The sequence below is a fragment of the Corvus brachyrhynchos genome, unplaced genomic scaffold (assembly GCF_000691975.1).
Source record: "Corvus brachyrhynchos isolate BGI_N302 unplaced genomic scaffold, ASM69197v1 scaffold61, whole genome shotgun sequence".
Taxonomy (NCBI): Eukaryota; Metazoa; Chordata; class Aves; order Passeriformes; family Corvidae; genus Corvus; species Corvus brachyrhynchos.
Window position 1 is genome coordinate 1,281,738 of NW_008236478.1, and position 11,867 is coordinate 1,293,604.

The window sequence follows — 11,867 nt, forward strand, 5'->3', positions numbered from 1 at the left end:
GCGAAGGGGGGCGCGGGGAAAGGGGAGCCCGCCCGCCAGCAGCAGTGACAGCTCCAGCGAGGAGGATGAGAAACCCCCCGCTAAGAAGCCAGGTTGGTTTGTGAGCGGCCCTGGTGCAGACCGGGGTTGTGTTTGGCATTGGCTTCTCACGTGCATTTAGAGCTCAACTTCAGCAGCTCTTTTGAGGTCTTGCAGCAGCTCAGGGACTAGGTTTGTATTGATTGATCTGGGTTTTTGCAGGTCTTTCGCCCATGACTTGTAAGTTATGTTCATTCTAGCTAAGGGTAATCTCTTTATCTTGTTATAATTCAGGCACAGCAGAGTTTGTGTCCCATACAAGGTTTTAGCCATTCCAGAGAAACGCCAGGCATCCGTACACACCTGCTGCTTGTGTGAGGTTGCCACACTTTTTTCTCTCAAGCTCCTGTACTGTGCTCTCATAAAATACATCCCTCCACTGCACTTTGCTATGTGGTGAGCTGTATTTTTCCCTTTTATCTGAAATTGTTCTTATATCTTTCCTTAATCACTGTACACAAGACTGTGTGTGTGTCTAGCAGTAGATTTGTGGGAGGGAAGGAATAAATGGGGAGAGGGAGAGACACAGAAAGAAAATATGTCTTCAACTTGAGCCATCCTAAAGCTGAATTTGAACTTAAATCTGATTTTTATTTGATAAGGACAGTTGTAAATATAACATGAGACAAAATTAATTCTTTTGCTCCACATTATTAAAAAGCAATCAGTAACTTGGAAGTGGATTTGGCTAAAACACATGTAGGTGCTTGGAACCTTAACATGGTATTGCAGGGGTTCTCTTTGCAAGCATTGGTCTGTACTTTTTCAGCAGGTTTCTTTAAGCTGGAAGGTGTGCAGAGGCAGCTAATACTGTCTCAGTTTGGGGGGGTGTTCTTTCTTTGTGGGCTGTCCCTTTTGGTGATAAACATCTGCTCTTAAATTTGTGAGTGACAAAGATAAAGTCTAGAATTGGTTTTATCTTTCTGCTTACCCATTTTGGAGCAGTCTGCCACACAGTGCTCAAGAAACAAAGTCAGTGTTTTGAACTTCAGTCGTGGTTTAATGACCTTAATATATAATTTTGCCCTGATACCCACTAGTGCAGGATATAGGTACATGAAAATTGAGAATTAACTTGTCATTAATGTATGCTGTCCCTTATTTGCAGCTAAAGCACCAGCTGTGCCCAAAGCAAAAGCAGTTCCTGCAGCCAAGATGGCAGAGAGCAGCAGTGAGGACTCCAGTGATGATTCAGACTCAGAGGAGGAGAAGAAGCCAGCAAAGGTTGGCTTTTCTTTCCAGCCTCTTTAATGCATGTTTGACAGTGACAAATAATAGCAAATTTGACCAACAGAATTGTGTGTGAAATTGGGCTCACTTGTCCTGAACTATGAAGTGCCCTGGCTGCTGCAGATACAATGCAAAAAGACATTTCTGTAGTGCCATTTGGACTGGTCCCCGTAAAAATAAATCTGTCCAGCACCTACTTTGTTTCATATCCAAATCTGTTCCTTGCTTTTATTCTAAGACTGCCAGGGCTTACTTCCTTTGCAAAGAAAGATTTAGTTACAGTTGCTACTGTAAGTTGGATCTTTATATATATGTGTGTTTATTTAAAAAGAGAATCTTCTCTTTCCTTTTTCTTGCTGCGGTCATGGTCTTGAAGTGCAGGGGAGGAAGAATGATGACAGGGGAGGAAGAGTGATAACATTGTACACTAGAGGAGACCAGCTAGAGTTGCCCAGTCAGTATTTTCAGTCTTCAAGGTAGTGTGATTGTAGAAGGAAGAGAACAGTGCCGGCCTCAGAGCTGCCCCATTTTGAGGAGGCAGAACTGAAGACCGATGTGTAAAGGAGGGTTCCAATGCATTTCTGGGAGGTTTTCTAGAGCAAAACTCTTATCCTAGGATTTTCAGACTCTGACCACTAAGCAGAGTAGTGTTTTCAAATCAAAATGGTAACCTCTGTGAAAGACAGCTGTTTCTATACTCTGTGTACGTGTCCGTCTTACTAGCCTTGTTACCTTTTCACAACTATGAGAGTTAATCAATTTTTCCTCCTGTTGTTTAGAAAGGTGCAAAACCTGTGGTGAAGCCAGCTGGAACCAAAATCCAGCCTCAGAAGAAAGCAGAGAGTTCCAGCTCTGACTCAAGCAGCTCAGATGAAGGAGCACCAAAGAAGCAACCACCAAAACCAGCAACACCTAAGTCAGGTACCGCTTACTGCATATCATGAGCAAAGTGCAAAATCAAAAAAGCAGGGGAGGGGTGCCAGGGACTGTACCTACCTGCAAAGACATGTGTATTAACATAGTCTGAAAATCTGCTTTCACTGCCATTTGCACTCCAGTCCAGTCTCTTCTGACATAGAGGTGTAGAAGTGAGTGCAAATAAAACATCTGATTCTGAACACTGTGTTGTTTGAATAGGTAGCTGTAGTCAGCAATCTTAACTGTTTAAGTTTTGTTTTTACCATTGTCTTCCCCTCAAAAAGCAGGGAAGATCTTTACATAGCCTTTGGTTTTGGAACTTCCCCTGAGCTACAAGAGACAGTTTTCAGAAACTTTCTCTAAGGTTGCAGTAGGATAAACCCACAGTTTTGCTGTACTACCTTAATCTGCCCTATAGGCTTCATGGTTCTTTTCTCTCTAAGATACTCACTGCTCAATGTAATTATCTGTCGTCTACCTTAGCATGTTTTGCAATGTCCCTTTTTAATTCTCTCAAAAGGAAGTAAATCTGCCCAGGCTGCTGTCAAAGCTGTCAATGGAAAAGCAGAAAGCAGTAGCAGCAGCAGTGAAGATTCGGATGAGGAAAAGGCTGCACCAAAAAAGGTAAATTAGATCATGAAAAGGTTCATGAACAGTGTAGAGGTATAGTAAGACTGGGTGTTACCATCTTGCAGGCACAGACTACACAGATGCTGTGCTCAACATAACTCCTATATCTCCTTCTCCTCCATACAGTGGGATTATGTGTTCCAGCATCTCTCCGTGTACTGCTTTCTTCCCTAATACCTCCTTACTACTTTCTCTGCTCCTTCCTTTACAGGAAAATATCTTGTGTCATAACCATATTGTGTCTCCATTATATAAAGTTGCTTTGGCCTGACTCTTTCATGTGTAGCTATCTGTAACTTTGAGTTTTCCACTAGTGAGTGTTTAAAAACGTTTCCTGCAACACAAAAATAATCATAGTTGGTTTTAATCACATGGCAGTTGCTAAATTTCAGTCAGTCCTCTGCCCCTTTGTCCAGAGGAGCTCATCATTAGGGGCTCATGGGGCAGAAAACAATAGCAGAGGAGCTAGAAAGACAATGACGCTCATGTGTTTCTTAAAATTTGCATTTGAGAATCTCTGTTAATCTTTTTCCCTTTGTCTTCAGAATTTGCTCATCAGTGAGGTATGGAGCTAAACAAGGTCCACATCCAGTTGTCCCCACAAGATTTCTGCAATTTCCTTTTTTAATGTGTATTTCTTTTGATAAGGCTGTTCCGAAGAAATCACCTCTGCCAAAAGCTGCAGCTGCTCAAGCATGTCCAGGGAAAACCAAACGTGCCAAGAAAAGTTCCAGTAGTGAGGACTCATCTGACAGCTCAGATGATGAAAAGCCACCTGCAAAACAAAAGCCAAAGTCTGGTAAATAAAAAATACTAATTTGGGGTTTTTTGTGAAGTATCCAGGGCCATTCAGTTGCAGTCCAGCTGATGGGCTAAATGGGCCTCTGTTCAGTATAGTATATTGTCTTTAGGATTCCAGTAGAGAGCTGGTCTGAGTAGAGGGTCAATCAGCCAAGGTCAGTCTGACTCTCTAACCAGAGGATTTGAGAAGGCAGTAAATGAAAACAATGAAAAATTGACATACATGTTTTTTTTCTGAGAAAGCTCCTGTTCTTCTAAAAGTGCAGAGAAAAGTTCTGCAGAGATGGTTGAGTCAACTGAACGCGAAGAGGAGAGTTAAACACAGAGTAGAAACGGGGGTAGCAGTGGGGTGGGTATAATGGTTCAAATTATAAGCTAGTATTGGACGGTAGCTACAGAAGGCGAATAAGTGAATAGCAGAAGTGCTTTATTCTAACTACAGCAAACATCTTGTGCTGCTGACATTATCATGCAGGAATCTGAATGCTGTGTTTCTCTTCACATAGGTCCGTACAGTGCTGTACCACCTCCTCAAGGAACACAGACAAAGAAGGGCCTTGCTAAGGCTCCTGCAAAAAAGGCTGAGAGCAGTGATTCTTCAGACAGTAGTGATGAGGCAGAGCAGGTGCCCTCAAAGGCAGAAGCAGGTATGTTGTGAGGAGGAGAGGCTGCAAGGGAAGTACTACATTGTGCCAGCAAGGTTTTTGCAAGGTCTTGGCTTCCTTGAAAAAGCCATTAGTCTTTGTTCTGTGTTGCTGTTTGCTCTTCTGGAAGCTTCTGATTAATTTGAAGGGCATCCCAAACAACACTGTGTACAACTTGAGGATCTGAACTGTGGTCAGGTTGGATTTGCACATGCTGGTTTGAAAAGTCATCAGAATCTAGTTTAGTGGGAATAAGCAAAGTTCTTGTGTGGCTTTCAGTGGGCTGGCTGAGTGGTGTACTGAGAATGGAGCTTTTTCACATCTGGAAAGGTTTGGATCTTGGGACAAAGGTTTGGTGTTGATGTGGCCTATTAGTTTTAAACTTGCTTTTGCAGGCAAAGCAGTAGTAGCTAAAACAATCCCTGTCCCCCAGAAGAAAGCTGTGACTAGCAAGAAGGCTGAATCCAGTTCTGACAGTGACTCAGGTAATTCAAGAAATCAAGTTCTGATTCTTTTGTGTTAATGTTTTTACTGGCCAAGTTGCTCTGTAGTGGTGCATCTAAGAGCCTTAGCGTATGAGCTTAAAAGCTTCAGAGTCTCCCTGACTAGCAAGATGTGAAATTGAAAACCAGCAGCCTGCTATGCAGGATGGAGTGTGACCATGAGACAAGACCATTGGCAAGTGCAGGAAGGTCCCCATATTGCTGGATGGAAAGGGGAAGAGGGGGGAATTGTGTATCAAGTTTCTCCCAGGAGTTTAATGGTTAAACTCTTCTTCAGCATCCATGTCTTGAGATTTTTGGGGTTTGTTATTCCATTGTGTTTGGAGAAGTTTCTGAAATAAAAATGTAATCATCATATGAAGTTGAAAATAGACTTAGAAGATGCCTGCCTTCTCCTAATGTGACCCTAGAAATGGGGGCGGTGTGCTTTGTCTCTCCTGTCAACCAGGTTTGAGGCCTGGTATTTCCCATGTAAGTTCCCTATGTGCTACATTTCCCTCTGAGTTCAAGATGCTCCTGTGGCATACCTCAGCATCTCTGGTGCCATGGCAGGGACTGGGTGGCAGCTGCCAGTCTGCAGACAGCTAGCCCTAGCACTAGGTTGTGTGATACTCCAGTGAGTGTCAGCAGTTCTGTGTTTTCTGGTTTTGTTGTGTAGTTTCTCTCAGAATTGTCAAGTTTTTGACTGACGTTACTAAAGTGCTCAGAAATACTGGAATAGATCAGGTTCAGTATTCCAAATTGATGTAACACAATACAAAGGTGTATTTGTACTCAAGAGTCTCCGTTTTCAAACTGCTGCTTTCTCATCTGATGCAGAAAGTAGCTAAAATGAGATACTGTGCTGCTGCCGCCTCACTTTGTATGCTTTGTCAACTTTATCTCTTAATTTTTGGTATGGTTTTTTTGATCCTTACCACATAGATTCTTTTTCAATGTTTCTTCTTCCCAAGTTTCATGATACTGGTACTTTCTCCAGTTCTTTATTCAGTACTTCTTCTCCTACATTATTCTCCAAGTATCTACTTCCTCATGCATGCATTAGTGAAGAACTTAAACTGTTGGTTTCCACTTTCTCCCAACAAAGAAGATGCATGGAAAGATAAATGCTGTCCCCGACCATTCAAGTGTTCATCGAATGCTTGCCAGTTACCTAATGGCTCAGCCTTGAGCCACAAGCCATTTTGCTTTTCACTTACCCATAAGTTACATATATGTTACCACTAAAGTAACTTGCACATGAAGCCTATTAACTTGAAGAATTTTTTTTTTTAGATTCTAGCTCTGAAGATGATAAAAAGAAGGTAGGGAATAAGCTCCCAGCTAAACAACCTGTGATAAAGAATACTTCCAAACCAGCAAAAGTGGTTGTCAAGCCTGGACAAGCAAAGAAAGACTCCAGTTCTTCCTCAGACAGCTCAGGTATTGGGGTGGGAGAGAAGGAGAATTTCTACGTGCATGTTGTTCTTGTTCAGACCTCTGTGTTTCTAGGCAGGGTCTGAGGTTGCAGTTGAACAGGAATACCCATTGCAGTGTTGTTTCAAGCAGATAATGAAGTGCACTGTGTATCAACACTAAATCTGTATGTTAGCCTTGTATTGAAGGAATGGGACTTAGTCTTGAATGCTTTTTCTTTCCATTCTAGATTCTGATAGTTCTGACAAGAAGGCAGCTCCTGTGAAGCCCTCAACTAAAGCGGCAACCCCTGCGGCAAAAAAGTCACCAGCTGCCACAAAGAAAGCACAAAGTAGCTCTGATTCAGATAGCAGCTCCAGCAGTTCTGAGGATGAGAAGAAGAAGAAAGGCCCTCCAGCTAAACCAGCTGGCAAAGTGGCTAAGCCACTGTCCAAACCTTCTACCCCAGCTCCCAAAGCAGACACATCTGACTCTGATAGCTCAAGCAGTGAAGAAGAAAAGCCAGCAGGGAAACCAGCCACCAAATCTACAGGAGCAGCAAAAGCAACTGTGGGGAAGAAGGCAGCTGCTTCTAGTAGTAGCAGCAGCTCATCAGATAGTTCCAGTGAAGAGGGTGGGAAGCCTAAAAAGGCAGTGAAAGGGGTGCAGAATGGTTCTAAGGCCAAAGCAAAAGCATCTGCAGCAGCTGCTAACAACATGAAGTCTAAGCCAGCTGGTGGCAGCAGTAGTAGCAGTGAAAGCAGCTCTGAAGAAGAGACTGGAAAAGTCAATGGAGGTATTACTGATGGTCTGGGGAGTCTGTGTGTCAGATTGGGAAGTGGGTGTGTCAGGCAGTGTTACTGAGCTAAGCATGAGTGGAAGACTTCCTGAAACAGTACTTAGTCTAATCTCTGTGTGTTACTAGATTATGCCATCTGCTGCAGTAATAAGACAGAAGGGCTAGTTTTGAATTTGGTGGGATCCTTTTTGTCTGTATTGCATAGCTGCTGGCAGTGAAATTTGTGGTAATGTGAAGTAGTTTTCTGTGTAGTTGTTGCCAGTTGCCATCTGTGCATGCACAAGATACAGTGACAGCAAAGCAGACTGCTGGAGGACCTTGTCTGTGTGGAGTGGGACACCACAGTTGATGCCCCAGTGCACAACCTCGATCTTTAACCCTCCAGGAGGAAAACAACTAGTGATGCACTAGTGATGTGTGCAAGTGCATGTGGCATGGATCCAAAATCCGGCAAATTTTGACCAGAACTCTCTCAAAAATCAAAAAATCATTAATATAGAGCTACCCTATTCCATAAAATTTTATCCATTAGAATAGGATGGAAAGATCCTTGCTGACTCAGAATTTCTGTGGGTGTCTGGTACAGCAGTCTGTTTTCTGGGTGAAGTAATGCAGACACCAGTTCTCACACCTGTGTCAACATTGGGTTTGCTTTCTGGGGAACAGAAGCCATTACTTTTCCCAACAATGCCTTTAAAGTTTTACTGCTGTGCATCTGACAGGCACAATTGGGAAGAAACAGAAGAGGGAGGATGTTCCAGAGCCAGAGACACCACACAGTAAAAAAGCAAAGATCAAAGCCAAAACACCACACACAGTTCCCAAGGTGAAACGGGTGAGTGAGGGTGGACTATAGCAACTGGCTGAAGAGGCATCCCTGCCTTCTGAACAAGTAGGCTGGTTTGGGGTTTTTTTTGGTGGTTGGGCCCACAGGATTGTTTGTATTTTTACTCCTCAAGCACTTAAAACTTTGTCCGGAGAACCTTAGGGAGTGCACATAAGAACATAATATTATTCTGGCCAAAGCTGTTTGGATATACTTGCACGGGAGCAGTCCTGAGCTGCCTGATCTGAAGCAGGGAAAGAATCATGAATCTGAAAAACACTTAAAGATTGAGGTGATGTGAAGAGGGCTCCATATTTGCAGGGCAAGGAAGGAGGTTGTTGCTAAAGAAATATTGTGTGTTTGTATGTGCCTACTGTGTCTTGTTTTCTTTCTCGACAGCCGTCCTCTCCATTCCGCCGCGTAAGGGAAGAAGAGATTGAGGTGGATGCCCGTGTGGCGGATAACTCGTTTGAAGCAAAGGTAGGGCTAGGTAGTGCCAGAGTGGTAACGTTTGGTCTCTGCAAGTACATGTCTGCAGAGCTGCCTCGGTGTGCTTCTGGGGAGTGGTTTTGGTGAGAACTTTTTCCACCAGGAGGCGCATGGGAGAGCGGTATCAGCTCCAGTGTGAATGTACTGGGGTTTGCTGGGTGCAGTCAAGTGCAAAGCATTGCCTTCACTCTCTTGGGTACTGACTTGAATTTCTTTTTCTCCCCCTCCATCCCTCACAGAAAGGAGCAGCTGGTGACTGGGGTGAGAAAGCTAACAATATCCTGAAATACACTAAAGGCAAATCTTTCCGCCATGAGAAAACAAAGAAAAAACGAGGCAGCTACCGTGGGGGCACTATATCGACCCAAGTCAATTCCGTCAAGTTTGAAAGTGACTGAGAATGTTTCCTTTGGAATTCATAAACCATCTGCTCACCAGAACATCTTGGATGGGCATATGGACATTGTGGATGTCAAGCCTGCCTGGAATGCTACCTCCCCTAGCCCCTTGTGGGGCAGGCAGCTCCAGTGTAGGGATGTGGGAGAATGGTTGGATGTTTCCCCCTTTTATTTCTAATTTTGTTTTAGTCTCGTAATTTGAAACCATCCTTAAGCTGGTGTTAATGGCACCACTAGGGTGACCTCCAAGACTTACATTTTCTACAGTCTTATTTTAAAAGGCTGGCAGTGATTTTTACTTCTGGTTTCCTGCCCATCTAGTAGAAGAAAGAGAAATCATTGTCCTGTATTTTAACTTCCCATTTCTTTGTCAGCCAGTTTAACTCTAATACCTGTGAAAAGGCAAGTATTATTAACTTGCCTCTCACTAGTTACTATGAGAATAACAACTGATTTGAGCACTCTGGCTGTAATCCCCAACCCCACCTGACATTTCAAGTTTATCCTTGTAGTGTGTCAGGGTTCCTCTTCTGTTTTCTTTCGTGGTTTCACCTTGCAATAAATACCTACTTCTTTCTTGCACTCCTGTGGAGGCCACTAACCAGACTACTTGGAGAAGCAGTCTCTAAATATGTCTTAGTAGTTGAGTAACAGTATTGATTGCAGTTGCAAGGTGGGGGCTATTGTCAGAAAGGCCAAGGTCTATAGTATTGCTGTGGCACTCTTGATAAACACTTCCATTAGTGTAGCTGGGGAGTGGAGTTGTACAGCAACTTGCCTGCATGGGGGTTGTGAAGTTTCACTTGGTGGGAAGAAAAAAGGAGACCGAGGAGATAGAGGCCTCTTAGCAAAAGGCAGAGGTGAATAAGCAGTGTTTTTGTTTCAGAGGCTCTGGCTGCAGTGTGGCATTACTCCTTGTTCTGTCTGAACGTAAAATGTGCCAGCTTATGCTTACTGCCAGCAATGTGAGCTGCAGCTTGTTAGAGTCTAGATGAATGTATCATAAATGCCTTAAATTCTGACTTGGATCTCTTGGTCTTGGAGCTGTTTTCCATCTGTTAAATCCCTCTTGAGAAATAAATGCCACTTTCCCGTTAGCACTAAGGCAAATAAACCCTGGTGCTGTAAGGTTTGAAGTACTAACTACAAGTATATGTTCAGTATGGGGAGCCACAAACAAGTTGAGAAGCTTGCAGCCTAGACTGACATTTCATGAGGAACTGACAGTATAATGGCCTACTGCTGCTGAGGAGTGGGCTTGCATTCACTCAGTTGTGTGACTGCCTCCTTACTTAGGTGCTGCTTTGCATCTGGTAGAAAATATTCCCCCAAATACTTTGCCCTCTCTTAGGTGGGTTAACTAGTTTGAGGAGCAGTGGGTTGAGCCTACAGCCAGTATGAATTGAATAGTGGTAGTGCATGTTTGGGAAATGGAGCAGTGGGCTGTGAGATACGCTTACCCCATGTGGTAAACAGCCACTGAGGTAGTGCAGGGCCTGATTTCCATGTTTCCATTCCCTCCCCAAAGGGTTCCAGTGAGAAGAGCCTTGTTACAGGAAGCTATGTTTGTGTGCAAAGCAAATTAGTGTCACTTAATTGAGGGTTGGATGAGACTTGATGAGCCACTCCCATGTACATGAGTGGCAACTTTTTCCAGTGAGCATTTTTCAGGACTTCCCTTCTGGCTTGCACAATCACTGTGGCCTGGATTCAAGGCTACAGTGCAGAAGAGCCCAGAAGACCATGATTATTACAAGAAAGTAAAGGTTAGAGGCCAAAGGAAGGTGGGAAGAGTATTTTCTGCATGGGGATTTGAACATCATCTTTCTTGTCATTTGCCCTCTTTCTTCTGTTTATCAGGATCTTACATTTGAAACTCTTTAAAATACTTTTATGCTTTGAGGTTTTTTAAAAAGTCCATAAAGTGTGAGAATTTAATGTGTCAGAAAATAAAGATTGCTGCCTTTGTAGTCTGAGTGGATTTGGTAGTTAAAGATATGGAATAGTGGGTGGGAAAAGGGGTACCAGTGCTTGAGCGTAACAGCACTGTCTCTACATCTGTCTACAACCCCTTCTTGTCATCTTATTATGTGATTGTGGGCATGTAACAGACCTTCAGAAGTGAAAGGTGGCCTGTGCAGCTGCCTGGTGAGTGATTACAAGAAATTTGGGTAAGATGCTAGAAGCTTTTATCAAAGCAAACAGGCTGCTCAAGTGCCTTCCCTTCAGAAGGTTGTCTTAGGTCTTCTCAAATATTGCTGCCAAATCAGCTGTATGGCAGCTGGCCATATAAGCACCAACATTGGAAGAAGAAAGAATAGGCATAACTGAAAAACCCTGTATAGACCTACTTAAAATAACTGAATTCTGTATCCTCTTAGATTTCTCCCTCTATGTGTGCAAGGAAAAACAGCTTGCTGATAGGTAGGGCCTTGTGGAGATCTTGAGTGCTGTAATGCTCAATTTTACCCCTTGCACTATGGTTCTGTGGAAAGGGTGGGATGATGCACCAGGTGCATTGGGCTCTCGGTTGCTTTGTAACCAACACTCTTTGCCACAGCCTTCCACCTTGAATGTGATGCTGTAGAAGATGTAATACTACCTGAAGTTTCAGCAGAGGATGCGAAAAATGTCATTAGCTTCGGTGGAGATCAGCACCTGACTGAGCAAGTGCAACAACTGTTGGCATGGGAGATGCTTTGTGAGACTCAAAGTGATGTGCTTGACACTCCTGGGAAAAACTGCTCCTTTCACAAGATTTTGCAGCTGCTAGACACGCTTACCCCCTGCAGTGGCCTGGGTCACCGCAACAATTTTGCGGCTGCTAGACACGCTTACCCTGGATCTCTGCTCACCCTACATCTCTGCTCCACAGCTGTCCTGGTGTAGAGGCCTGGTTTCCCTGTGCTACAGTGGCGCAGTTACAGCTATGGTTAGTCCTGGAAATGGACCAACAGGACATCCCCCTCTGGTGTGTGCTGGAACACTGTTCCTCACATCTCGATTCCTCTGTGCACCTTTCCCTTTTGCTGTCCCGACTACCGTGTTCCTATTGCACTCTTCTCTAAAGGGGTCGGGGCCCTGGGGGCGTCCGGGCAGGGCCCAGTAGCGGTCACGGGAGACTGACAGCGTTCAGACGCACTGGCCGGGCCGGAG

At 44.0% G+C, this 11,867-nt stretch overlaps 1 protein-coding gene across 1 annotated transcript in view; it reads left to right on the top strand.

Annotated features, from left to right (window-relative positions):
- NOLC1 (nucleolar and coiled-body phosphoprotein 1) overlaps window positions 1-10,687 on the top strand; it is a 13,062-nt gene extending 2,375 nt beyond the window's left edge. Inside the window, exons 2-13 of the mRNA XM_008643733.2 lie at window positions 7-92; window positions 1,187-1,302; window positions 2,088-2,229; window positions 2,747-2,850; window positions 3,505-3,655; window positions 4,164-4,304; window positions 4,697-4,786; window positions 6,080-6,226; window positions 6,450-6,995; window positions 7,721-7,833; window positions 8,224-8,304; window positions 8,553-10,687. Coding sequence (XP_008641955.2) covers window positions 7-92; window positions 1,187-1,302; window positions 2,088-2,229; window positions 2,747-2,850; window positions 3,505-3,655; window positions 4,164-4,304; window positions 4,697-4,786; window positions 6,080-6,226; window positions 6,450-6,995; window positions 7,721-7,833; window positions 8,224-8,304; window positions 8,553-8,711 — 1,876 coding nt within the window. The 3' untranslated portion in view covers window positions 8,712-10,687. The remainder of the gene's footprint in view (window positions 1-6; window positions 93-1,186; window positions 1,303-2,087; window positions 2,230-2,746; window positions 2,851-3,504; window positions 3,656-4,163; window positions 4,305-4,696; window positions 4,787-6,079; window positions 6,227-6,449; window positions 6,996-7,720; window positions 7,834-8,223; window positions 8,305-8,552) is intronic.
- The last annotated feature ends 1,180 nt before the right edge of the window (window positions 10,688-11,867 follow it).